Genomic DNA, 27,946 nt, shown 5'->3' on the forward strand with positions numbered 1-27,946 from the left:
AGGTTGCCTGACTCCACTCAGAGGCAGACCTACCCCAGGGGCCAATTGTAGACTGAGCTCCTGCTGGGCATGGCCAGACCCTGCTCTTCCTTCTACCCAGTGACCCTCGACGGGCCCTGATGTGAGCAGAGGCAGTGGGGCTGGCCCCATTTCCCTTCCTCCCTTCTTTCATGAGCATTTGTTGAATGCCTTCTGTTGCCAAGACTGTTGGGCATGACCATTATGCCCATCTCACAGATGAGCAAACTGATACCATGGTCCTCTTGCTTGCTGGGGCCCAGCTCCTGGAACTGCATCTGCATGGAGCAGGTGTGTGCCTGCACGTGCCCACTGGCTGGGGCAGGCTGGAGCACAGCCTGGACTTGGAAGAAACTTGTTTCACCAAAGGGGCTCCCTGGCATCGTGGAAGCTAAGGTGATAGCTGTGGGTGGAGGTCACTGTCTCCACTCTGAGGCCTTGAGAAAGTTACTTAAAGTTGAAAAGTCTCTGGGTGAGACCTCAATGTACTCATCTGATCTAAACATCGAAGACAAATGCTGCCCCGTAATCCTGGCACTTCGAGAGGCTGAGGTGGGAGGACCACTTGAGGTCAGGAGTCTGATACCAGCCTGAACAACATGGTGAAACCTCATCTCTACTAAAAATACAACATTAGCCGGGCGTAGTGGTGGGCGCCTGTAATCCCAGCTACTCAGGAGGCTGAGGCAGGAGAATTGCTTGAACCTGGGAGGCAGAGGTTTCTGTGAGCTGAGCTGAGATCCCGCCACCGCACTCCAGCCTGGGCAACAAAGTGAAACTCCATCTCAAAAAAACAAAAACAAAAATAGAACACAAAAAGCAAACCTCCAAAAGACAAATGCTGGCATCATGACCCTGGATCATGCAGCCTCAGGACGCCCAGCAAAGCAGACTACAGTACGTACACTCCCCGTCGCAGCAGCAGGGAGATGGAAGCTCAGAGATATCTAGTGACCTGCCAAAGGGCGCATAGCCAGTGCTGTGAAGTCCTGACTTCCAAGGTCGGTCCAAGGATCCCTCAGGCTCCATCTGCCAGGATGCTGAGCTGCTCCTGAGCCCAGCCTGAGATTCCCTGCAGAGGAAACTGTGACCTGTCCACTACTGACTTAGCCGTGTACTCTAATGGTCATGAGCCGTGTACTCTAATGGTCATGAGCCGTGTACTCTAATGGATGGTCATGGTTTGGCGGAGAGCATGAGCTCCACCATGGGAGGCTGTAAGCAGGGATGCGTGAATTCACCCCTCAGGGCTCAGAGAGCACACAGTCCTCTCTCGGGGACAGGCTGTCCCCCACTCCCCACAGCCTGGGCTGCTCCCTTGGGTGTAGCCATCTTTTCCCATGCATATCTACAAGTGTGGGTGGGCAGCAGCCACGGGTGCTGATGAACCTCCTCCAATGCTGGCAGGTATTTTGCCCACACACTGCCAGTGTGGCCTGTTGGGAGCAGGAGGAGGCCAGATAGGTGTGTGCTGGTCTCAGAACACGCTTAGCTCTGTCCCATCCTGGTTTTCCCTTGGATAGGCTTGAACTCACCCATCATGAACAGGTCTGTGGACATGCTGCCCTTCCTAGGTTGACTGAATCCACAAGAAATTGGTAGCCTTTTAAGGTGGGCAAGCAGGATGACCAGCCTGCTCTGCAGGGCTGGATACTGAGGCTCAGGAAGGATCAGGACTTGCCCAAGTTCACTCAGCTGGTTAGGGGCAAGGTTAGGGGGTCTTTAGCCTCCAAAGGGAAGACAGAAAATATCCTTTTCCACCCCTGACCTCTACCTGGAAGACTCCTGCCCCAGGAGGTGCAACTTAGATCCCTGTCCCTCAGGCCTCTCCGTCCTGCAGAGCTGGCATCTGCTGCTTGGCCTCCTCCTCGTGTGAGCTCTGGGCTCATGCCAGCGGACTTGAGCCCCGGAATGAACGCCTGTCTCACAAGGTAGATGTGAGGATTAGATTATATAAATAACAGGCAAGTGCCAAATGCATAGCCCCACACCTAGCACACTGTTTAACCACTGGCTCTCTGGGGAGAAAAGTCCTGATTTGAGGTGTTTGCCAATTTCCATAGTGTAAATACTCCCAGCATTGCTGACTTCAGGCTACGGGGTGGCACTGCTGAACCCAGAGCTGGGAAGGCATGTGCACTGTTGCCCCTCACAAGTTAGTTTCAGCCAGGGCCAGTGTTCAGCAGGGCTCCAAGAAGTCCTGCTTCTCTGGGTAACAGTTGGCTTGGCATATTCTTCCCTCTACATTGTGAAGGTGAGATATCACCTCTGCTGGCTTTTATGCCACACGAGTTACTTTGTGCCAGGGGCTCCAGGGCCAGCAGCCCACAAGCATCTTTTCATCTCTGGAAGTGTGTGTGTATCTGATGGGGGTGTCAGCCCAGGGAGATGGGGACTGAGATAAGAATACTCTGGTATCTCCCTTATGCCTCAGTTTCCTCACCTAGGATCATGGAGGCTGGGGTGAGAGTGAGGTGTTAGCTCAGGGCATTGACTGGAGCAGGGCTCAGAACTTAGCAGAATGGTTACTGACACAGGTCACCTGCTGCATTATGGCCAGAGATGCCCAAGAGAGGGCTTGTCCGTGGGGGTCTAGTGGAGGAAGGAGAGAGATCATGGAAGACTTCTTGGGAGAGGTGGCATCTGGCAGAGGTGGGAAGGCAAGAACATTTTGGGTCAAGGGGCTTCTGCAAGCCTCTCCATATCCCATCCAAGGCATTCCAGCTCAGCCTCGGTCATGGAAGTTCTGGGATTTAGAGCATAGAACTTCTGCCTTTGGCACCTCAGTTTGCTCTAGATTGTGAAATGGGCACAATGGTCACCAGTGCCTCCCTGGGTGATGATGAGGTCCTCATGGTTCCTGGTGGTGAAGGGAGGGCAGGAAATGACATGCTGACTCCCACCAGGCTTAGCCCCAGGCTGGGCTCCTGAGGGTGGCTATATCCCTGGTCCTTTTCTTCCTAGCCTGCCCATTCTGTCCTAGCACCGGGCCTTGAGGTCTGGCGCGCCGGGCTGCGGCGTGCTGAGGCGTTGAGCCTGCTGCCTCCTCTCAGGAACAAATGGGGTCCTCTGCAGCTGACAGCCCTGCGGAGCGTTCCAAAGAACTTCAGAGGCCAGGAGCGCTACCTCGAGCAAAGAGCCGCGGGTGGGACCCCAGGTAGCCGGCCCGCAGGTGGCCGCGCGCACCCGCCCGCCCGTCCGCAGCCAGATGGGCGTGCCAGGCCCAGCCCCCTGCGCCGGCCCGGGGCGGGGCGAACGGAGCCCCGCCCTCCCCGCGCGCCGGGTCGGAGCCGGTGCGGGAGCGGAGTCGCGCGAAGCCGGCAGGAGCACGCGGGAGCGCGGCCCCGCAGTGGCCCGGCCCGAGAGAGCAGCGCGCAGGAGCCGGAGCGGCGCAGCGGCCCTCACCCCAGCGCAGACCTCGCCCGGAACTCGGACCCCGGCCTCGAAGCGTGATCTCGCCCTCCTCGCAAGCCCCGGCCGCCGGGCCGCGGGCATGGACGGCGTCCGCTCGCCCTGTGAGTGCCGAGCCTCCCCCCAACGCCGCTCGCCGCCTTTGTGTGCGCGCCGCGGCGCTGCAGCCCCTTACCCGCGCGCCCCTCCCGCGCCCCGGGCCCGCGTCCTTTGTGGAGCCGCCGCCAGGCCGGTGCCTTCCTCCCGCCCCCAGGCCTCCCTATCCCCTTTACAGCTGCCTCCGGGACAGCCTAGCAGGACCCTCCCGGACCGGGGCTGGGCAGGGCGCGAGATCCCTCTGCCGGCCTCCGGGGCCCTCAGAGACACCCTAGCAGGTCCTCTCTCCCAGGGTTCCAGGGACACCACAGGCCCGTCCCTCTCCGCAGCCTGGGGCTGAGCAGGGCACGGACCCCTCCTCCCCAACCCGAGCCTCTGGTCCCGTCTGCAGCCCCCCTTTCCCAGGGCCCCCAGAGACGGCCCCCGCAGGCTCTCTCCGCGGTCGGGGCTGGGCAGGGCGCGGACCCGGGGCGGCGCTGTCTCATTCCGCGGCCTGGGCAGGTGCGGCAGGGCCGGCGCTCACGCGGGCCTGTGTGTGCTTGGCCCACAGAGATGGACGGCGATGGCGGCCGCCGAGACGCCCCCGGCGCGCTGATGGAGCCCGGGCGCGGCGCGGGGCCCGCGGGCATGGCGGAGCCTCGGGCTAAGGCGGCGCGGCCGGGGCCCCAGCGCTTCCTGCGGCGCAGCGTGGTAGAGTCGGACCAGGAGGAGCCGCCCGGCTTGGAGGCGGCCGAGGCACCGGGCCCGCAGCCCCCGCAGCCCCTGCAGCGCCGGGTGCTTCTGCTCTGCAAGACGCGCCGCCTCATCGCGGAGCGCGCCCGCGGACGCCCCGCCGCCCCCGCGCCCGCAGCGCCGGCCGCGCAGCCCGGAGCCCCCGGAGCCCCCACGGACGCCGGTCCCGAGCCCCTGGGCGCGCAGGAGCCCTGCCCGGACCCCATCGCAGCGGCTGTCGAAACCGCGCCTGACCCCGACGGCGGCCCCAGGGAGGAGGCGGCGGCGACCGTGAGGAAGGAGGATGAGGGGGCGGCCGAGGCGAAGCCTGAGCCCGGGCGCACACGCCGGGACGAGCCCGAAGAGGAGGAGGACGACGAGGACGATCTCAAGGCCGTGGCCACCTCTCTGGACGGCCGCTTCCTCAAGTTCGACATCGAGCTGGGCCGCGGTTCCTTCAAGACGGTCTACAAGGGGCTGGACACGGAGACCTGGGTGGAGGTGGCCTGGTGTGAGCTTCAGGTGAGGGCGCCCCAGCACGCAAGGGGCTTTCCGCAGGGTCTTTGCGCGAGTCGTCCTTGGGCCCGTCCTTGCTCCTGCGCCTGGCCTTAAGAAGCCCTGGGGGCGACGGAGCTCCATGTGTGTCGCCCTGTGTGTGGGTGGCCGGCAGGATGCGTACCAGGTGTGCGGACTGCATGTGCGGCCCGGCTGTGTCTGTGCGCAGGTTGCGGTTTGTGAGTCAGCTGGTGGCGAGGGCAGGCCTCTGGTGTGCTGTTGGTGTAAGTGTGCGCGCTGTGGGCATAGAGAGGGCCCTGGAGAGTGGGCCCCGGAGGCTGTGTCTCTTAGGCTGCTGCTTCTCCGGTCCTGATGACCTACTTTAATGACCCAGGGAGTCTGGACTGTTGTGTCTTTGCAAAACAGTGTGGAGGCTTCAAGGCCCGGTGTGTGCAGTTATAAAGGGGTTTGGGGGCTCTGAGCTGCTCATAAATTAGTACTTTCCTGTGTCCGGCAAGCTGTGGCTGCCCCAGCGGCGATACCTGCAGAGACTTCTTCTGACCCTGGGCCTGTGACCCAGAGGTGGTGCCTGGTAGAGTTCTGGGGCCGGCTGGGCAAGGCCTGGAAGTGTGGTTAGTCGCCTCTGCTGTTCTGAGAACTCCATTTGTTCACAAAATGGACGTGTGAGAGGTCTTAAAACCGAGTCATGCACAATGCGGGTGGGGGTTTTCTTGGCTGCAGAGGCTCTGGGTATGCATTTTTCATATTCCTGCCATCTCCGTGGTGTCGGCCCCAGCCCTGGAAGATTATATCAACAGCCACCCTAGCTGTCCTGGGCCAGCCTTGGAAGCAGAGGCCATGCCTGTCCAGGGGGTGTTTATAGGTCTCCCTCCTTGGCGGAGGGCAGCTGTCAGGCGTGAGCCAGTCTGGGGGAGTGCCGGCTGGAGGTGTAAATGTACTTCGTTGGCCTGTAAAGTTAGCTGGCCATCCAGTCCAGGCCTGACACGGGGCCGGGGCTAGCTGGGGCAAGCTGTGTTCTAGGGCCGCCGGCCACACTGCAGGACGCTTGTATTTTTGGCTCAGAAATGGGATTCAGTTGCTATATCCTCGGGCCCCTACAGGGTGGCCTGCATGTGTGTGCAAGTCTGGCTGATTCGGTGGGTGTCGACCTGTCGTCAGCCTTTCTCCCAAGACAAAGAGCTCCAGAGACCTGCCTCTCCACCACCTCTTGGTTCTGCCTTGGAGATGTGGCTTTTCAAGGCAGGGGTCAATGGCATTGTGTGAGGTCCTTAGGAGGGACTGAGCAGCTCCCCTCCTTCATGGCCCTGCAGGTTCCGATGGTGCGGGAGAGGCGGTGGGTGGGGCAGGGGGCTGTGATCTGGGGGTCCTGGGGTGTGCTGGGCATTCCTGCTGCAAGGGAAGACAGAGAGAAGAGAGGTCCTGAAAGGGGAGATGACTCTTGATTCTGGTGAGCAGTCTTCCTGCTCTTGCCCACCAACCCGAGCACCCTCAGGTGCTGCCTCCCAGGGCTTCCCTGTGCAGGCTGGCGGATGGAGCAGGGGTGCTGCCACAGACTGGGTTTGAGTTAGATCTCAGCAGCCAGAGCCTGCTGATTTGGCTGGGGCATCTCAGGCGCATGTGACTCTTGGAGCTTGTTAGTTCCCATTCCCTTTAAGGAAAGGCAAGAGGTTCTGTCTCTGGGTCTGCCCCCTGCGGGCATGGGGTGGAGCCTGGCCTCTGTCCAGGGGTCTCTTGCTCCATGACTCTAGATGGGAACGGCAACCTAGAGGTGCTTCTGGTCTATATGCTTCTTGTCTATATGTCGATGTTCCTTGCCGGGATGTTAGTGGTGCCCCAAGCTGGTGGTTTCCCTGCACCTCCCCTAGAAGAAATACCTCCAACATTTATCCCTGGTCAGTGTGTGTCATTTGGGATCAGCTCCCTCTGTCTGTGCTGATCTGAGAGGGTTTTCCATGAGAGGGAGTCTGGACCCGCTTAGCATAGCCCCCTTTGCTGAGAACCTGGTGTGTTTTGGGGCTGTGCTGGAAGCCGCCTCATCACAAACTGTGAGGACTGAGGGGAACAGCCCCCAAGGTCGCCAGTGAGGAGATGGCAGGGCACTGTGGGATCAGGGGAGGAGGGCCCCTGCCTGTGTGTAGAGTAGTGCAGGCTGACTTTGTGCAGAGCTATTGCAGGGACTGAAGCGGCGCCTGTGTGATGTCGTGGGTGTGGGCCAGGGGCTGGTGGGCGTGTGGAACGGAAGAGGGTCGGGTGTAGGGCTGCAGGGAGATCAGGGCTGTGGGAGGGGCGTTGGACTCTGCAAGGGGAGTGTGCTCCTGGGTGGGATGCGGGGTCAGGTCTCACTGAGCAGAGGGGCCACCCTGCCAGGGAAGGGCGACAGGTGGCCGCTCTTTCTCTAGGTGTGTTGGCTTTGTGCCGGGAGGGGCTGTCTTAGTCCAGTGTGGAGGTGACCCCAGCATTCTGGGCATGGAGAGGGTTCCCGGGAGTCACGCTTTACACAGCGGAGGGAGGGTCTAGGGCGATGTTGCCTTCAGCCGGGAACCCTTCTTGGAATTGCTCTTGGCCTCCATCCCTTTATTCCCCTACGCCTGCAGCACCTGCAGTCTGCCCAGGTGCCTGGGCTCTGTTCCCCTTCCTGCCCTCCGCAGGCTGGGGGGCCTCCCTGGAGAACTGAGAGGCGCTGGTGGGGCTCACTTGTGTTTTTCAGGGTTCCCTGCCAGACGGAAACGCCTTCATGTGGACCTAGTAAGCCTGGCTTAGAGGACACCTGATTTCCTTTGATAAATTAGCATTGGAAGAGCTCCGTAGAGAGGGTGATATTTATTTATCTCACATCTAAGGGCAGTGAGGTGCTTCACCTTCTGAATTCTCCAGATGTGCAAAGCTGGAACATGCACTGTTTTTTGTGGGAGAAGCCATTTAAAAATACCTCCCTGTCATTCTTCTCTTGAATAAACTTTCATTCTTGGCAGCAGAACACATTACGGTAACAAAGAAGGAAGTAAAACACCAGAATCCCACCGCCTTCCTCCTTGCCCACATGTCTTGTGTTCCTGTGGCCATCTTTGGCCAGCCCTGGTTCCCCCGCAGACCCCTGTACCGTCAGACAGGGTGTGGGGTAGCCTGGGGCTCCGTGTCGGCTCTGGGAGCATCTGCCACCTGCCATAGCCGGCTCAGCTACACTGGGGATGCCCATCTGGGTTCTGGGTCACTGGCCTGACCTTCTACAAGACCCTCCTCTAGGGGGTGGTGAGGCCACAGTACGGCACAATGGGGAGGTGCCTGGCGTGGTGCCGTGGCCACCACTTGCTCTGCCACCTTCTGTTGGGTCAGCACAACCTTGTTCTCTCCTCGTTTTGGTGTTGAACTTTTGTGACTTCCTTGCCCTTCCTGGCTACCCAGGTTGCTGGACCAACACTATTCCATGTGGCTCAGGGCTCCTGCTCTCACTTGCCTCCACCTTTGAGCTGGCCATAGGTCCCCAGATTGAGAAAAGCTAGCCAACTCAGACCCAGGGAGGCAGCCTATTTGCCTTTCCTGGACCTTCCTGTTTCTGCTGTGTCTCCCTCGGGTACCTGGAGTAAGCTTGGTTTTCACCCCCTTTAACAACACGGACCCCTCCCTGTCAGCAGCTCCCTACTTTTGGGGACACAGGGTCTTAGGACCTCAGTGCCGCTGCCTCTCAGCTGCTGTGGCAGGGCTGGAACCTGAGTTTCCCGAGTTGGTGCTGGGGCCTGCATCCAGCATGGGGGTCTTTCTACTTCATGGAGACGTGCATTCCTTGATCCTTGGCTCAGAGCACTTGCTGGGCCCTGGCAGAGCCGTGCGAGGCCTACAGAGGACTAAGGGTGGGGTTGCTGCTGCTAGTTCCAGAAAGTTACAAAGTAGGTCTTGCTGCTGCTTGGTGCTGCCCAGAGGGGGCAGGAGCGACGTGTCCTGCCCAGCCGGGTATCTTAGTGTCCTGTCCATCTTCCTGGGTCTGGGAATGGATGATACCCCTGGAGACTCGCTCTGTATAGCCTGTGCCAAGCGGGTGGTCCCCCCACCATCCTCCAAGGACAGCCCAGCCACCCGACAGCCTCTCTCCTAACCGTGAGCAGCCCCGCCAGTGCCCGTGCTGAGCTGGCCCGCCGTCCCCTGCAGGTGGGTCCTTATCACCTTTCTAGGCAGGCCCTCTGCATGTCATGGGCCATACAGCCTCCGGCCAGGTTTTGGGGCACTGGAGAGCCTGCATGCTCTGCACCAATGGCCTCTTGTTGGAGGCCCGGCTGCCAGCCTCACCTGCTTTCAGCCCTGACCCAGCTGACATGGGGAAAAGAGGAGACCAGGGGGCGAGCGAGTGCTGAGCACAGAGGAGGTGCGTGGCACTCACGCACTGGGGCAAGACAGTCAGAAGGCTCGACCCGATTTGGCTGGTGGTCACCCCTTTTTAAAATTCTCTGAAGTGCTTAATTTTATTGGGAGAATTGTAATTTGAAATCATTTGGATGCCAGCACTGAATTTGTTTTCGTGGGTGAGATGTTTTCTGCGCCATGCTGACCATGGTTTTGGTTTAGTTGGCAAAAAAGGCTGGCGCTAGCTGCCTGAAAGGCCTGTGCAGACGGGCTTTCCCTCCCTCCCACCAGGGCAGAAATGTGGGCACCGAGCTCTCAGTGGTGCTTCTGTCCCTGAGTGGTGGTGGCAAGGTGTGTGTCAGCAGCGATGACAGACAGCAGCCTGTGCAGGTCACCATCATGGGGGACACGTTGAGGCTCAGGCACCACGGCTCAGATGTGTGGAGGGCCAGCCCCCACATGCTGCTCATTTGATTTGCCTTTGCGAAAGCTTGTGTTTTCTCATTCCTCGTCAGCGTGTTAGGAGGTCTGCCAGGGCAGCTGGACACGCCCTCCTGCAGCACTGGAACCTTCCTTGGTGGCAGAAACATCCTGCCTCTGCATTTGTGTCCGCAGGCCCTGCAGAGTGCCCGGGATGTGGCTGGGGCAGCTGTGGGTCAGTGTTCTTATTTTTCCTCACATTAAACGCGGATGCGCATGTCCACACGTGCCCTGGCTGCTTCACAGGTCACCCGCGTCTCCAGGCTTGATCTTGGGTCCTCCTCTAGGCGGCTGCTTTTCCAGAGGATAAAACAGACCCAGGTGACCTAGAGGTGGCCACTGGGATACCAGACAGACCCAGATGGGGACAGCTTATAGACCACCTCACAGCAAGGGAGATAAAAGGGCCGGGACACATCAGGGCTGGAGAGGCCAAGGAGGCATGAGATGGGGCCTGCTGGAGACTCCCGAGGAGGACAGGATTGGGGCACTTGGGCTGTGAGGACCCAGACGTGGTGACAGTGCCATGACCATGTCAGGCTCTGGGAAGCAAGTGGCCACCAAGTCCAGGACAAGCTCCAGGTCAGCGGGAGGATCTCGTGGGCCCTGAGAGTTGCATCCCCCGACCCCTGCCCTGTCATTTCCTGGGATAGCTGGGGGCTTACTCTCAGGTTGGGTAAAGCTTTGTTGATGGACAGCTAGACAAAAGATATCATCAAGAGAAGGGGAGGGAGCAGACATTCCAGAAGGTTCCAGAGGCCTGTGCCCGGGTCCCAACAGCGCAGGCTTGTGTGTACATTGACTCAGTGAGCATTTGTTGAGTGTGTGTCCTGGTTCTAGGCCTGGGGCTACCGTAGTGAGCAGGACAGGTCACCGCCCTGGGAGATAGAGCCTATAAGAGCCGGAAACGTGTTGGGCAGGTTGGGAAGCTCTGATGGAGGTCAGAGGAGGGGCTGGAGTGGAGTAAGGTTTTAACAGGATCTCTCTGGCCACCTTGGGTACAGTTGGGGATGAGGGTAGAGGCAGGGGACTAGCAGGGAGGTGACTGCCACTGTCTAGGTGTGAGACTACAGGGCTGGTACTGGGTGGGATAGAGGCGGGGAGGGGAGAAGCATCAGATTCTGGGTGCAATTGAAGGTGGAGAGCACAGGATTTACATCAGATCTGAAGGTAGAGAAGGTAGGAATCGTCTGGGCGCAGTGACTCATGCCTGTAATCCCAGCACTTTGGGAGGTTGAGACAAGTGGATCACTTGAAGTCAAGAGTTCGAAACCAGCCTGGCCAACACAGTGAAACCCCGTCTCTACTAAAAATACAAAACAATTAGCCAAGTATAGTGGCGGGCGCCTGTAATCACAGCTACTTGAGAGGGTGAGGCAGGAGAATTGCTTGAACCCAGGAGGCAGAGGTTGCAGTGAGCCGAGATTGTGCCACTGCACTCCAGCCTGGTGACAGAGCAAGACTCCGTCTCAAAAAAAAAAGCCAGGCATGGTGGCTCACGCCTGTAATCCCAGAACTTTGAGAGGCTGAGGTGGGCGGATCACGAGGTCAAGAGATTGAGACCATCCTGGCCAACATGGTGAAACCCCATCTCTACTAAAAATACAAAAATTAGCTGGGCGTGGTGGCGGATGCCTATAGTCCCAGCTATTCGGGAGGCTGAGGCAGGAGAATGGTGTGAACCCGGGAGGCAGAGCTTGCAGTGAGCCGAGATTGCGCCATTGCACTCCAGCCTGGCAACAGAGCCAGACTCCATCTCAAAAAAAAAGAGAGAGAGAGAGAGAGAAAAGGTAGGTAGGAATCATGGTAGCAGCAGTTTTGGGCCTGGCAGGATGTGGCTGCTGTCCTCGTGCGGGAGGAGGAAATGTGGATTTGGGGGAAGAGCAGGCCTTGGCTTGGGATGTGCTTAATGTGAGTGCTTTGTAGGTGGCCAAGGGTGGTCCTTGTGGGAGTGGGATCTCCCAGGCTGATCCTGAGTTGGGAGCCTGGGTGGGCACCCCAGGAGTGCAGGGATGGGCCAGGACTGTGTCTCATGGGAGTCTGGAGGGAGGATCTCATCACCGTGCCCAGAAGGGCTGCCCAGGACAGGACAGGAGGGTGCTCCAGGATGCCAGCACTGTTTCAAAACATGATTCATGCAATGGGCAGCAGATTCTGAGTTTTAGGTGCGAAGACAAAATTGGGAACTCTACTGCACCTTAAAGACAACTGGCCCTTCCCTTGGGAGTTACCCTTCTTCCCACCCCTGGGCGCTGCTGGCCACCATGAGTCCACGGTCTGGGTGGGGCTGGCTAGTAGTCCGGGGCTGGCTGGGCTGGCCCCTCACCTTCCAGGACAGCTGGGACCTGCAGCCCTTCTATGCCCATAGGCATCTTGTAGGTGTCTCTTGGGGCCTGTGGCTTGGGCCTGGCTTCAGGCTGCAGCTGGAAGATACCCAAGGTGATGGCATGAAGCTTTAGGTCACCTTGTTGATGGAGAAGAACTTGACCTGGCCCAGCAGAGGTTTGGGCCGTGTGTCTGGGTCTCCCTTGTGGTCTGCCCCGGCTGTGCAGCCATGATGGGGATCAGCATCTGCCTGCCATGATGGGAAGCGGGGTTTGGGAGCCTCGCAGCCAGGAAGGACATCACCCCAAAGGTCCCGGCCACCCTGCGCTGGTGCACACAAAATACTTCAGGGTTAGGAGAGCCCTGCCATGTTCCCAGTGTGTGGCCATGGAAAGGCACCTGTTTTTGTGAGCCTCGGTTTACCCTTTTGTGCAGTGTAGATGGTGCTAGCTGCCCTTCACGGCTGGGGGCACTATTGAGAGAAGTGTGTTTCACCTGAGCACACAGGGTCCTCAGGTCAGCCTCTTTTCACCCCTCTTGCTCCCTCTGCAAAATAAACAGTTTGTCTCCAGCACAGATGTGGAGAGCAAGCCGAGCCAGAAGGTGGAGGCTGGTTCCCGAGGCTGCCTGTCTACCCGCCCAGGAGCTGTGGGCACCCATGCCGCTGTTGCCTTAGCGCTTGAGCTGCCGATAAGGAAAAGGGTGTGAACAGCAGCAGCTGGGATTTTTGAAAAGCAAGCTAGGATCTGCCTCTGACCATAGACAATTCAGGGCTGCGTTTTGGGGAATCCCAGCTGGGTGGAGAGGCCTGAGCGGGGATGCTGGAGGTTGGCAACCTGAACACTGTCTGCAAGTTTTCCTGCTTCTGAGAGTTTTCACATCCAATTCTCTTCCCTGGAGCATTGAATTCTAAGGATTTCCCAGAATACTTGATTATAACTTCTAATTTAAGTTAGCTCTCATTAAATTATATTAACTTTTTTTTAAAAGAACAGAAGAAAAGTGGTCAAGGCAGTGCAGTATTAGTGAAAGAACAGACCAGTTGATCAATGGAATAGAATAGCAAGCCTGGAAATAGACCCTCATGAATAAAGTCAACTGATCTCTGACAAAGGAGCAAAGGCAATAAAATAGAGACAAGATCATCTTTTCAACAAATGGTGTTGGAACAGCTGCACATCCACATGCAGATAAATGGTTCTAGACATAGACGTTACACCCCTCGCAAAAAATAAAATTGGCCATATGCCTAAATATAAAATCCAAAATTATAAACCTAGTTTTGGCAGTGACTTTAGATGTAACACCAAAGCCACAGTCCTTGAAATAAAATAATGATAAGCTGGACTTGATTAAAATTAAATGCTTCTGTTCTGTGAAAGACACTGTCAAGAGAATGAGAAGACAGGCCACAGCTGGGGAGAAAATATTTGCAATGACCCATCTACTTAAGAACTGTTGTCCAAAATATACAAAGAACTCTTAAAACTCAACAATAAGAAAACAATCAGCTAAAAAAAAAAAAAATAGGCTGAAGAGCTGAACAGATAGCTCACCAAGGAAGACACACAGATGGCAAATAAGCATATGAAAAGATGTTGCCCATCATAAGTCATCAGGGAATTGCAAATTAAAACAGTGAGCTCCCACTGCACACCTACTAGAATGGTCAAAATCTAGAACACTAACACCAAATACTGGTGAGGATGTGGAGTGACAGGAACTCTCATTCATTACTGGTAGGATTGCAAAATGGTACAGCTATTTTGGAAGGTCTTTTGGTAGTTTCTTATAAAACTAAACACACTCTTACTATGCAATCCAGCAACTGCGTTCCTTGGTATTTACCCAAAGGAGTTAAAAACTTAGGTCCACACAAAAACCTGCACACGGATGTTTATAGCAGCTTTATTCATAATTGCCAGAACTTGGACGCAGCCCAGATGTCCTTCAGCAGGTGAATGGATAAACAAACTGTGGCACATCCAGACAATGAAATCTTATTTAGTGCTAAAAGAAATGAGCTATGAAGACACGAAAACACAGAGAGGAACCAGAAATGAATATTTAAGTGAAATAAGCCAAATCCGAGAAGGCTGCATATTGTATGATTCCAACTAGATGACATTCTGGAAAAGGCGAGAAACCATGAAGACAGTAAAAAAAAAAAAAAAAAAAAGGATCAGTGGTTGCCAGGGATTAGAGGAAGGGAGGGATGAAGAGGCAGATTTGCAGGACAGTGAAGCTGTTTTGTATGATACTTTCCTGGCGAATACATGTCATTATACATTTGTGAAAACCCATAGCATGTACAGCACCCAGAGTGAACCCAAGTGTACATGGTGGATTTTAGTTATCATCAGTATTGGTTTATCAGTTATAACAAGTATACCACACTAATGCAAGATGTTAATAACAGGGGAACCTGTGTGTGGATGTGAGGGAGTGTATGAGGACTCTACTTTTTGCTCAATTTCCCAATAAATCTAGAATGTCTCTAAAAATAGTTGATTGATTTAAACAACTCAACAGCTATATTAAAGATGTTTGCAGAAATGGGCCGGGTGTGGTGGCTGATGCCTGTAATCCCAGCACTTTGGGAGGCTGAGGTGGGTGGATCACCTGAGGTCAGGAGTTTGAGACCAGCCTGGCCAGCATGGTGAAAACCTGTCTCTACTAAAAATACAAAAATTAGCTGGGCGTGGTGGCGGGCGCCTGTAATCCCAGCTGCTTGGGAGGCTGTGGCACTAGAATTGCTTGAATCCAGGAGGTGGAGCTTGCAGGGAGCCAAGATTGTGCCACTTGCACTCCAGCCTGGGCCACAGAGTGAGACTTCGTCTCCAAAAAAAAAAAAGATGTTTGCAGAAATGAAAAAGAAAAACTCACCCATAATCCAAGTGAACACAACTGCTTTTATTTTTGAATAGGACTTTCTAGGTCTTGTTTACATGTATATATCATTTAAAAATACAGCTGCAGTTCAAGGGTGTCACGACTTAAAATCTGTCTTTGGAGTGTTTTTAAAGCTATCGTTTTGCAAGAGGCCATGGTTCTGAGGTTCATTCCTGGTCTTAGTGCTGTTTTGAACCCTTTGTTGAGGCTGGCTGCAGAAGGGGTGCTGTCACCAGATGTGTTTGGGGAGCGGTGGGTTAGGCAGGCGTTGCTGTGAAGGAACTGCTCAGAGCCTTTACAATGCCCACTGTGCTGTGAAGCTCTTGAAGTGTGCGAGGGGGAAGGTGTTGGGCTGCCCCTTTTTCTTCTTTCATTTTACAGTTATCTTATAAGCCAGGACTGGCTCGGGGAGGGACATAACAGGCTGACTGGTGGTGGAGGGTCACTGGGGCTCCCTCTGGCATCCGCCCCCCCATCCACCCCTCACCCCTGCTTTCTGGGCACTGTGTGTGCCTGCTGTCCGGTGGGGGAGATGGGACAATTCTCAGCTGTGAGCTGACTGTGGGAAGCAATGCTGACCTTTGATCCTACTCAGCATCTGGAATCTGGAGACGGCCAATGTGACAGTCCTGGAGGTGGCTCAGCAACATCAGCTGGGACATGGGGCTTTCTCTCTGTTTCTTCTGTCCTCATCCATGTTGGCATTTTGTCCCTAGTCTTGCTTGGCCTCATGGCTACAGTAGGGCTGCCACGGCTCTAGGCATCACAACCACATTTGATGGCAGGAAACAAATGGGTGGTTAGGTGGGGGCCAAGCAGTCAAAAGGTCAATTTCTCAAGTGGCTTTGTTCCTATTTTAATCCATAAAGAGAAATATTTAGCAGGGATTCTCTGGTCTCCTTGGTTAGCATGGGTTTGTGTGGCCCACTGTAACTGCGTGTATCTGGGAGAGGCTTGATTGGTTTAACAGGTTATGATCTGTTCCCTGGGGCTGGGCATAGTGAGTTTCTGGGTTTCTGTTGGTCAGGAGGGGTGGCAGGCTGTGGGTGGAGCGCGCCTGCTGTATCTGTCTTGGTTACCTTGTCGCTTCAAGACCGTCAGTGTCTGTGTGTGCTGGAGCCCTCCTCTGCCCGGGCCTGCAGAGAACGGCACAGCACACATGCCCGCTGCATCTGCAGGCTCCTCCCTTCCCACAGCTCCCACACCCAGGCATCTGTGGACCCTGATGATTTTCCTTCCCTCCTGTGTGGCCACCCCAGCTCCCTACCCTCTGTGCCAACCCTGGCAAAGCTTTTTCCTCTCTGCCAACAGTCTAGTTTTCATGTACCCCTGACGTTTTATTTTGGAAAACTTTGGAAAAACCAACAGAGAGGTTGGAGTTACCAGTTGTTGGTGTTTGCCACTGTCCTGTGTATCTGTGCCTGTGATTTCCTGACCCATTTGCTGTTCACCCCTGGGTGCTTCAGCCTGTGTCTCCTGGTAGGAACGAGGATGCTTCCACATCGCCTCCACCCCTGCCATGCTCCAGGCACTCCAGGATAGGACCTGAGGCGCTCAGTGAGGTCTCAGATGGGTGGACTGCGCGTCCCAGGGAAGGGATCCGGGAGCCAGTCAAGGATCGCGTGTTGTGTCTGGTTGTCATGTCAGTTTCAATCCAGAACAGTCCCTCTGCCTTTTATTATTACTGTTCTTAAATCTGTCAGCATTGTCTTCTGAAGGTTTAGGGCCAGTAGTCTTGCGTGGAGACCCCGTCTGGATCTGTGTGGCGTTTCTTTTTTTTTCTTGAGGGAGTCTTGCTCTGTCTCCCAGGCTGGAGTGCAGTGGCGTGATCTCAGCTCACTGGAACCCTCTTGGGTTCAAGCGATTCTCCTGCCTCAGCCTCCTGAGTAGCTGGGATTTATAGGTGTACGTCACCATGCCCAGCTGAGGTTTGTATTTTTAGTAGAGACACAGTTTTACCATCTTGCCCAGGTTGGTCTCGAACTCCTGACCTCAGGTGATCCGCTTGCCTCGGCCACCCAAAGTGCTGGGATTATAGGCGTGAGCCACTGTCTGGCCCTGTGTAGTGTTTCTGTACCACCGTGTGAGGTTGTGCATTCCTGGCTCGGGTGCTGCGTGTGCAGGTCAGACCCGGCTAGGCTGTCGCTGTAGGGACCTAGAGGAAGTCAGAGTGCTGTTATTCACACAGAAATGACCATGCTCACGTCAGTGGGGCACCCCTCTAGAGGCATGTCTGCTCCCTGGGAGGGAGGTGCTGTGATTCCCCCCTCAGTAAAGCTTCCCAGTTTACTAAGGAGGAAACTGAGGTACAGGAAAATACAGGATGTTGTCCTGTACACCCAGGCAGCCAGGGGCTGAGTGGGGACCCGCACAGCCTGAGGGGTTGTGGCACAGCCTAAGGAGGGTGGACTGCAGGCTCGGGTGGTTCTGGGGCTCAGGGTCGCCCGGCTCCCTCCTCCCTTTAGGTGCCTGAGGCACCTGAGCTGGTTGAGTGGTTGATGCTACCAGGACTTGCTGTCAGCCTTGAGGGAGCTGAGCGGCTGCCGTTTCCCCAGGCAGGCGGGGCTTGCTGGCAGGAAGAGGCTGATGGGAACCCACCTGTTGCCCATCCAGCTGCTTTGGGTGGGGCCCCTCCTCAGGCTTCACAGGGCTGTGTTGTTCCTCCCACCTGCCAGCCCTGGACCAACTCTGTTGAGTAGGGGGAGGGTGCCCGGGCGTTGGGTTTCATGGGGATGGGGGGATGGCCACTGTGGAGGGGATGCTTCCTAGGGAGGACGACATGATGGACATGGACGCCTGACAGAGGAGTAGCTGTCCACAGCCTCCATGCTCTGACATGGCAGTTTTCACTTTGGTATGTGCCCTTCTTAGCTCGTTTTTTATACTCTTGGACATTTTTGCTAAGTCATGATCATAGCATCTGCGCTGATATGTGCAGTGACAGTGAATAGACCAGACCTCCTCTGGGCCCCCACTCCCAGCCCAGCCCTAGACCTGCTGCCCGTCTGTCCAGCCCTGCCCTGTTGCCCCATTGTCCTTCCACCCCTGTCCTTGCTGCCCGAGACCTGGAGTTGAGCTGGGCAGCTTTGGTGCAGTCTGAGGCTCGGGGCCTTCTCAGGTGTGAGTCAGGCCTGGGTCAGACCCACTTGTCATCCTCTCAGTGGCTCGATTCGGGGTGGGTGGAGGCCTGGCTCAGTCCCAGCCTGGCCCCCTCCAGCTGGACCCAGGCTCCCACACACCCTGCATACCTCCATGCTGTCCCCTGTGACTGGAGGTCCTTGTGTGGACCTTAGACGTGTGGGCAAGTCCCCTTGCCCTCTGTGGAGCATGGCTTCTCAGCCGGGTCGTGCTGGGATCACACAGGCCTCCCAGAAGGAAGATGACCGATGCCTGGCTCTGAGTGGGCCACCTCTTTCCCATTCTGGTGGCAGCAGGACTGAGCCGAGATGCCCCTGATTTTCTTGTTTTCAGGCTTCCCCCAATGTTGAGGGCAGTCCTGAGCTCTGGACCTCGTGACCTCCCACTGTAGCCCTGCCCAGGTTGGTGACTCTAGGCCACACTAGTCCACCCGGTGGCAGCTGGGCTTGTGCGTCAGGCGGTGAGAGATGCCCTGGGCCTCCTGTCTGGCCTTGTCCTGTGTCTTCAAGTTAGGCAGCCATCTTCCTGGGTCAGCCAGCTGCAAGGCTGTTGACACGTGCCCGGACAGGTCTCTTGGAATTTCTTGTCTTTAATTAAGAGGTTCGAGCAGTGTAGTGAATTTGTGTTTTGGAAGAAGCATTGAAAACACAAAGCTGTGGGCCGGGCATGGTGGCTCATGCCTGTAATCCGAGCGGATCACGAGGTCGGGTGATCGAGACCATCCTGGCTAACACAGTGAAACCTCGTCTCTACTAAAAATACAAAAAAATTAGCCGGGCATAGTGGCAGACGCCTGTGGTCCCAGCTACTCGGGAGGCTGAGGCAGGAGAATGGCGTGAACCCGGGAGGCGGAGCTTGCAGTGAGCTGAGATCCGGCCACTGCACCCCAGCGTGGGCGAAAAAGAGGGCGGACCATCCAAAAAAAAAAAAAAAAAAAAGAAAAAGAAGAAGAAAAGAAAACACAAAGCTGTGGAGAAGAGCTAGGAGGGGCAACAGTTGGGCACGATGTATGTGTGTCCAGGGCAGTCCCAGCCCCGCGCTCCATCCCCTCAAGGGGGGCGAGTGGTGGGCCCTGCTGAGCAGGCACTGCATGGGGGTGCTGCCTGGCTTAGTCTCAGCCTCCCCTGCCCTTGGCCCCACCTGGGAGTGCACACCATGGAGGGCTGCAGGAGTTAAGGTGCTGAGGGGTGGGGAAGGTCCATCAAGTGGAATTGTTGACTCTGACACCCCTGGGGACTTGGATGGCTTATGGGGTGCCTCCTCAAGGCCTGGCCTTGCTCTGGCCCCTCGAGCCAGATGTCCAGGGCAGGTTTGTCTGATGGGCCGTCCAGCCTGTGTCTGTCAGTGTTGCAGCAGGTCCTGGGGCAGCTGGATATGGCTGGGTGATCTTTACAGGAGGGAGGCCCGAGGCTGTCTGTGTCTGCCCAGAGGAAGGCACGTTTTTGCACGTTCCCTCGAGAGCCAGCGGTGGTGGGAGAGCCACAGTGTTGGGGAGCCCAGTTGCCGGCTGGACAATGATGGCCTATTGTCCCCTTCAGCCTCTCGGCAATTCGACGCCTGCCCTGGGCTGCCAGTGCTCAGTTCCTCAGCCTGTCAGTCCCTCTGGTGCCCTTGGCTTGGTGTGTTTGGACGCAGGGAACTGGGCCCCCTTGTTTGCGGCTGAGCTTGGGGAAAACGGAGCCCAGAGGACGCCAGAGCACGGCCCTCTTGCTCTGGGTACCTCTTGGGCCTCTGGATTGGGCGGCTGAGAGGTGAGACGGCCACATGGGCTCAGGGTGTGGTGGTTGTAGATGGGCTTTGTACAGACAGCCACCTGTGCCATTTGTAAAAAGAGGGTTAAAAAGGGAGGCATGAAAGCGGATAAACTTGGCTAGGCGCATTTATGAGAAGGATGAAATAGGGTTAGCTGAGGGAAAAGGGCAAAAACCTTTAAAACAGCTATAAATGAAACAGAAGAAGATGAAAAAATACACGGAAATAGATTTTAAGATGGAAAGGGACAGGTGATATTTTTTAAAGGTAAAGGAAAATAAACTGCTAACAGCAAGAGGCCTTGCTTTTACTGGGATGGATTCTTAGGGACAGTTAGTGTGTGTGCAGCCGCTCCCCAGTGAGGACCTAGGCGTCCCCTCACGGCAGAGGGTCCCGGTACCACGGATCCTTTCCATCCTGTGGCTGTACTCTGCCTGCTTTAGGGTCCTGCTTGAGATGAGTCTGTGCTGCTCCGGCTCTTAACACTCCCTCTGTGTGGCCGAGTGCGTTTCACTGTCTGCTTATCTCTTGCCATCTGTGGACACCGGGGCTCTCTGGGCTGAGACTGTCCCGAGCAAGGCTGCCTAGGGTTCACACTGCGCTGGAGGAGCAGGGGGAGTGGGGACGGGTCCAGGTGGGCTGCAGACCTGGCCTTCACGGCTCGAGGCCCCTGCGTGCCTTCCTAGGTGGGGTGCTCACGCTGCATGCTCTTGGCAGCCTGGGAGGTGGAACGTGGAGAACACGTGCCTGGCCACGCGGCTCATTCTTCCTGCTGCAGAGCTTGTGGGAGCAGGGCTGGGGTGTCAGCCCGGCCTGGCCTGTTTCTAGCTCTGAGCACTGTGTGCAGAAAACTAGCGCCTGAGCCCCAGGTGGGGCGTGTCTGAGGCTCCGGACAGGTCCTGCAGGAAGGCACTTCCTTCCCTTCCCTGCCCAGGGTTATATGCCGGACCATGTGCCTCCCAAGTGCCCAGGACCTGCGCCTCCCTCGTGTCCTGAGAAGAGCCCTTTTGGCTCATATCTGGCCTGTCTGAAATGGCCTGTCAGGCTCTGTAAATATTTGATGAAGGCAATGATAAAAAGACAAAGGCATGCTCTGTTCCCCCGAGGAGAGCGAGATGGTGACATTGGAACGTTCCGGCCCTGCTGGCTGCTTCCCTCAACTGTTTATGGATGGGGTTCAGGCAGGCCCTTTGTGTCCGCGCCCCCACTCACCGCAGGCCAGAGTGGAGCCCCTTGGGGCCTGGCAAGGCTGAGCAGAGGCAGCTGCCAACTTTCCACCTGGAAACCAGGCTGGGCCGGTGAGGGTTGCTGGCTGCGCTGGAGGTCACGGGGGTCTCACGCTCTGATGCTACCTGGGACATACGTAGGCCTTGGCCTCCAGGTGGGCTTGGAGAAGTGAGGGGTGACTAAGGTTTGGCGTGGGACCCTGACCATACAAGATGGCTCTGTGCCCAGATACCACTGGGCCCTGGTGGGGCGGCTGCTCAGCACGGTGCAGGCCACCCCCACTCATGCCTCACTCCATGGCTGACCCCAAGCTCCTGGCCCTGCTGCGTGTGGGGGCCTGGTATGCTTGTCAGGGCCTCTGCTGGGTTCCGTGTGCACGTGTGTGTGTGTGTGTGTGTGTGTCTCGCCTTTGGCTTGCTTGCCGGGGAACAGGCCCGCCCCTCCGGCGTTTCCGTGGGAATGAGGAGCCCTTTGAGTTGACCTAACTAAGGGGCCACCTGTCCCGTGGGCAGTCGGCCCGGCCCTACCGGGGGAGAGGACACTTTCTGCTTGGGAGGGGCAGGAACTGCTGGGAGCCACAGCTCTCAGGGAGGAGTGGGTATTTGCACGGCTGATGGCCTTTCCACAAAAGGTTTCCGCTGTGTTTTCTCGTTGGGGGAGGGAAAATTACATGTAGGTGGGGCTGGGGCAGGTGGCGTGGTGGGGGCCGAATCAGGAGGGTTGGAAAGACCTTAGTCTCCAATGTGATTCTGGACACCACTGCAGCTGGGGCTCAATGTGCCTCCCTCACTGAAGTCTCCCTGAAGGCCCTGGGGAGCTTCTCCCCGGGGTAGGAACACTGAGGCACACATAGGTTGTGCTTGCTGGACACTTGTAGCTGGAAGGCCTGCTCGGAAGGGCTAGGCTGCCTTTGCAGGGATGGGGATTCTTGCTGGTGTAGACATCACGCTTTTTCCTGCAAGGACCACGTCTAAGGCCATCTGCAAGCCACCCAGGCTGGTTTCCACGTGGCAACCATTGGAGCAGAGAGGCCTCTGGGGTCTGTGTCCAAGTGGGTGACGCTGGAGGGTGGGGGGCACGGGATGCTCAGAGCCCCACAGGCCATGTGGGGTGGGGCAGTGATGCTTTTGCTGGAGGGGTAGGGCCCAGAGCTTTTTGGGGGGTGCTGGGAAGGTCCTTCCTGGGGGCTGCAGGTGTGACCCCAGTAGGGGAACCCCAGGTATCCTTTGCTGAACTCAGCTCCAGGACCTTGAGCTGCAGTGAGGCCCCCTGGGGCCTGGTGGGCCAGGGGTTTGGCTCAGGGAAAGATGTGGCAGTCAGGACCGTGGCTGGAGCGGACAGTGGTCTGAGCTGGGGGCATTGGTGGGGGTGGGTAGCAGAGGATGCAGAGGAGTGGCCACCCAGGTTGGGGAGGCGTGGCACAGGGTGGGGTAGGGGACTTGGGGGGGCGCCTGCCGAGTGAGGAGGTTTTGGGTTTTCACTGAAAGAAAAAGCAGATGAGAACAGGCAGCCCCGGGGAGCTGGGAGACCCTGGCCACAGAACAGGTTGGGAGGGAGCCTGTGAGGGTGGCTGCCGGGGCTGGGTGATGAAGGCCTAGTCCCTGCAGCCTGTGGACGTGCCACTGCATGTGGCAGAGGTGACTTTGCAGATGGGATTAAGTTAAGTATCTTGAGACTGGGAGATCGTCCTGGGCTGTCAGGGTCGGCCACATGTCGTCTTCAGGCCGTCCTAAGTGGGAGGCAGGAGCTTTTGAGACAGAGAAGGGGATGTGGGTGTGGAAGAGGGAGGAAGGGACCGTGGGACAGGGAACGAGGCATCTCCAGCTGTAAGAGAATAAAGGTGTTGTTGGAAGCCCTGTGTGTGGTGATTCGTTACTGAAGCCGGGGGAGGCTGCTGCAGCCTGATCACGGATACTGGTTACCCATGCAGCCCTGTGGACATGGTGCAGCCGGGGCCAGTCAGGAGCCCTGTGGGAGGGATGTCCTGAGGGCTTCCTAGACAAAGCTCCCTGAGCGGGGCCCGGAGGCATTGATGGGGCCGCGGGATGACGTCCTTGGGAACGGGTGTCAGGGAAGGCTGGCTGGTGTGTGTATGTGGTGGGGATGGGGGGTGTATTCTGGCAAGTGCTGGAGAGGAGAGGGCTGACATAAAGCCACACTGAGGAAGTGTTTTAACTGCCTGCCTGGTCAGTGGGTACTAGGGAACCACTGAAGGCTCCTGGGGGAGAGTATATGAAAACCTTTCAGAGATACAGGCTTCACAGGTGTCTATGAGGTGCCGGGAGTGGGAGAAGCAGAGGCAAGGACAGCCTGGGTGCTCAACATTTCTGCTGGGGAGGCAGACGAGGGCGGGAAGAAGGAATGATGGCCTCTGTCAGCTGCATGGAATGGAGAAAGTATATCAGGTTACAGCTTCCAAGAGTCAGGCAGGCCCAAGCACCTGCAGGTAGAACTGCCCGGGTTTGGAGTGGAGGCCAGAAATGCGGGGCCAGCCCTCGGGGCTGTGGGCCCCAGGAGGACTCAGGGTTCTAAATGTACTGGGAAGCCCCACTTTCCCCCAGCAAACTGTGGTCGGGTGCCCAAGGTGCCTGGCATGGGGGATGCCGCAGGAGCAAGCTGCTGGCTCCCACTGAGGGGCAGGGGTGGGGAAGGGTGCTGACTCTGAGCCATCACGGTCTGGGTGTGCAACAGGAAGGGCCAGAGTGGGTGTTTGGAGGCTCTGTGACATGGCTGGCATTCAGTGTCCTGCCTGGCTGTGATGTGAATGTTGCAGCAGATTGTGAGCACTGTCCGGGGCTCAGGGAGGCTCAGAGAGTGAGGGATGTCTGAGGACGCCAAGGAGGAGCATGGGTGTGTGGTGGGGGTGTGAGGACCCCCAAGCTGGGCAGGGCTTTGGGGCTGTGTGTCTGGTGGCCCTGGGCTGACCCTGTCCTGCCTGGCCCTGGGTGAGGACAGAGGAGGCCTGAGGCCAGCAGGGCTGGAGAGCGTGTCATGCGGGAAGCCACAGGCCAAGAAGTGAACTGAGCTTTCAGGGGACAGCTTCAGGTCAGAGGAGGCCAGTGGATATTGGAGTTGGGCACTGTGTAATACGTTGAACGTGTTGGGCTCAGATCAGAGCTATGTTAACATCTGTGGGATGTGGGAGGTCCTGCTTTCCTCCATCCATTCTGGTACAGATTTTCCAGTTGAGCATACTACCTCCTTACCCCTTCGTTTGTGGATCAGCGTTACCGGTGACTGGGAGGCTTGAGGAGCCCTGGGCTGGGACTGTGCACTTTGGTAGCACCTTACCCACTTCCTGAGGTCAGGGCGTCTGTCAGCACAGATGTGTCAGTGAGCAGACGGCCACTCTGTGGGAGGGCCAGCACCAGCCTTCATGGGGAGTGGGCAGCCTACGTGCAGGTGGGAGCCCCTGGACCCCCCAGGTCTGGAGAGGCCATTGACCCCAGTGGGTGGAGGCTGGCACTAAGGCTTAGCCCTGTCCTGGGCCCCCTTGTTCCTGGGGGCCCACCCTGCTGGCCAGCCTCGGTCGTCTCCCCCAGCCTGCTGGTCAGCCCCTGTCCGTCCCTACACCCTGTGCCCGGCCCCCACTCTGTCCCTCTGCCCGCCCCGCGGCCGGCTGTCTGGAGCCTGATCTCCATAGCAACAGTTGCTGCTGTGGAAGCTGGCGCCCGCTCAGCCTTATCCCGTGGGGAGGTATTTTTGGCACTGCTGAGGGATTTTATTTTATCTTTGGTGTTGACTTTTACTCTTTGAGTGACACAGACAGAGCTGGGGGCAGCCTTTGAGAAGCTTCTCTCTGGGGGACGTGGTGTTGAGGGCCTTTCTTCGTGGCCCCTTGAGTGCAGGGTCCTCTGAATGTCTTTCTGCTGGGGACACTGGCTCCGTGTGATGCCAGTGCCTTCTGGCAGCCTCTGGGCCAGTGGGTCTCAGGCTTCAGACATGCTTGGGGCTTTGGATGGCAAGAGGAAAACCAAGGGTGGGTTTGAGTCTCAGGTAAAGCCAGCAGTTTGGTGGGGATACCCCTGGAGGCAATTGTTGAGTGCTGGCTGTAGCCTAGACCCCGTGCGGAGCCTCGGGGCGCAATTTTATGGGATCCTCCTGCCCACAGCCCATTTTGTAGTTTAGGAAACTGATGCTGCAGAGGGTGGTGCCTGAGGGGCATGCGGGGCGCAGGGCATCGCTGATGTCTTCTGTCCTCCCTGCCAAGGTCCATGTGGACAGTCGAGTGCATGTCTTTTCTCTAATATGTAGGGCCCCATTTCTTTGGGGTTTGGGGCTGTTCCTTTTGAGCCCTCTGTTGCTGGTGGACAGGCCGAGGTGGGCACAGGGAGTTGCCAAGGGTCACCTGCGGTAACATGGGCATGTGGACCTAGGGTGCTGGGGGAAACCCCCACCCCTTCACCTCCCTGACCTTCGTGGCTGAGGGCACAGCATTTGGCATGCACTTGCCCTGGCTCCAGTCCCTGCCCGGGGACCCAGGAGCCCCTGAGAAGCACGTGACTTGCCCCACCCTAGCCCTGGATGCACCCGGGAGTTCTGGCTTGGGTTGGGGGTAGATTTCTAGGCAGCCATATTTAGTGCCCTTGGATGGGACAACACCGTGGAGGGTGGTAGCTGTGTGACTGGGGGAGGTGGGCGGGCCTGTCCCAGGGGCCAGCACTGGGCAGACACGTGCTTGGCCTGCCCTTGAGGAGTGAGTGTTGACCATGGGCCCCAGTGCTCCTGCTGCCATCAGGGCCCCGAGTTTGGGGGACGGACAGGAGGAGGCTGTGCCCTCTTGGGGAGGGCAGCCAGAGTCCAGGCCCAGAGTGACACCTGCTTGCCCGAGGCGGGTCTTGCCTCATGTTTGTAGGTTTTTCTGGGGAGGCACTGTGGCAGTGACTGGGTGTGCAGCAGCCTGGGGTTACTGAGAGCTGGACGTGGAGAGGGGAGGCAGTGTGTTTTGTTCTGGTTCTGCCACCCCCTGGGAATGTGGAGGACTGTCTGGCCCTGTCTCTATCTGCTGAGTGGGGGGGCAGCTCTCAGCTTGGAGGGGCGCCTTGGGGCTGCTTGTGATGCCCACCCCTGCCAGGCTTCCTTGGAGAGCAGAGAGCTGCTCCCAAAGGTTAATATCCTGGGGCATCCCAATGAGAGGCCAGGCCAGCTGTGCAGGAAGCTGAGACCAGAACCCCCAGGCACCATTATTAATCCGTTATCATGGGAACGTGCAAGCAGACCGGAAAGTAGAGGATGCCTGACAAACCTCACGTCCCACCCCAGTGAGTTATCAGGGTCTCCCGTATGTCCTTTACCTTGTTCTAAAATGCTCAGGCTTGGATAGCACTCCTAAGTTGCAGAGCCGTGGGTCTGACCTGTCCCAGATCTCTGGCAGGGGTCTTGTCCACCATTCCCCTGCAGGCAGCAGACCTTCAGCTCCCCACCAGCTCCTGAGGAGGGTGCGCATCTGTCATTCATGACTTCCCGGTCAGCGTGCAGTAGGTGTCCAGTGCACGTCCGGGGTGATCAGGCCAGCCCCTCCTTTTTTGGACCCTTCAGGAGGAGCCCAACAGGCTGGTGGAAGCTCAGGCAGAAGCATTTGGGGTTTGTGAGCTTTACAGAATTGGTAATTCTGTCTCCAGTGAGTGTATTTGGTGCAAACCCCAAAGCCATTTATAGAACAGATGCCAGAGGGAGCACTTGAGGAAATTAAACTCCATGGTAACCTCACTGTGGAAATGAAAATAGCCTCACTGTCAGTGCTCTGCTGCTGGCCTAAGTCACGGGCCAGGATCGCAGTGCCTGCAACAGGGAGGCTCGCTTGCTGCCGGCACCCACGCCCTCTCCAGGCGCTGTCTGTTTTTAGTTTTGTGAAGTTCAGTAGATTGCAAAGAATTTGGGAAATACAGCAAAGAAAAAAAAATTCCCGTGGGTTCAGAGAGAACACAGCCACCGTTCTCGTTCACAGTTCTGTTCTCATGCCTGTGGACTTTAGGGGCACAGCTCCGGGTCCCGCCCCTTCCACACGGCACCTTGATGCCTGCTCCCTTCCGCCTTGTCCAGGGGCTTCGTGACTGCCCTGAGGACCTTCATCTCCTCCCCAGGCCCTGCCTTCAGTGCCTGGCTTTTCTTGCTGTTATAAATAATGCAGCAGTGACGATTCCCAGACAGAACACACAAGTATCTCCGTTTTGGTTGGTTTCCTGGAGGAGGGGACGTTCCCAGGTCCAAATTACCGGCTTTGGAGATGGTTGTCCCTTGTCACACCACCCTGCCGGAACCGGACGTTTCCACTGAAAGTGGAGCTTTTGTGTTCATGTTGTCTGCCGCCCTCTCACTTTATATTTTCTGAGAAATATTTTGAAAACAATAGAGGTGACACGTTTTTGTAGAGAAAGGAGAACCACCCACACCCTTGTCACCCAGGCTGAAAGGGAGGCCTCATTTTTGTGTGTCCTGCCATTTGGCTGGTTTCTCTGTGTGCACGTTTTCTGTGTGCATGTGTCTCCATGTATACATGTTCTCCATGTGCATGTGTTCTGTGTGTGCATGTGTGTTCTCGGTGTGTACATGTTATGTGTCTTATGTGTGTGCACGTTCTGTGCGCGTGTTTTGCACGTGTGTTCAGTGTGTTCTCCATGTACACGTGTCCTGTGTGTGCGTGTTCTGCACATGTACATGTTCTCCATGTGCACATGTTCTGTGTGTGTATGTGTTCTGTGTGTCTGCGTGTTCTGTGTGTTTTGTGCGTGTTATCTGTGTGTGTGCATGTGTTCTTGTGTGTGTTTTGTGTGTTCGTATGTGTTCTGTGTATTTGTGTGTGTATTCGTGTGTCACTGTGTTCTATGTGTTCTTTGTGTGTCCATGGGTTCTGTGTATATTCTTCATGTGTACGTGTGTTCTGTGTGGTCTTCATGTGTGTTCTGTGTGTTCTTTGTTCTGTATGTTCTTTTGTGTGTGTGTGCTCTGTGTGTGTTCTTCGTATATATGTGTTCTGTGTGTTTTTTGTGTGTTCTGTGTGTTTTTTGTGTGTGTTCTGTGTGTTTTTTGTGTGTATTCTGTGTGT

General features: G+C 56.7%; 1 protein-coding gene across 1 annotated transcript in view; it reads left to right on the forward strand.

Annotated features, from left to right (window-relative positions):
* The first annotated feature begins 4,077 nt into the window (after window positions 1-4,077).
* The window catches only part of WNK2 (WNK lysine deficient protein kinase 2), an 87,235-nt gene continuing 63,366 nt past the window's right edge, over window positions 4,078-27,946 (forward strand). The window contains 1 exon segment of the mRNA XM_026447183.1: window positions 4,078-4,758. Coding sequence (XP_026302968.1) covers window positions 4,078-4,758 — 681 coding nt within the window.

This window comes from Piliocolobus tephrosceles, chromosome 14 (genome assembly GCF_002776525.5).
Source record: "Piliocolobus tephrosceles isolate RC106 chromosome 14, ASM277652v3, whole genome shotgun sequence".
In the NCBI taxonomy this organism is placed as follows: Eukaryota; Metazoa; Chordata; class Mammalia; order Primates; family Cercopithecidae; genus Piliocolobus; species Piliocolobus tephrosceles.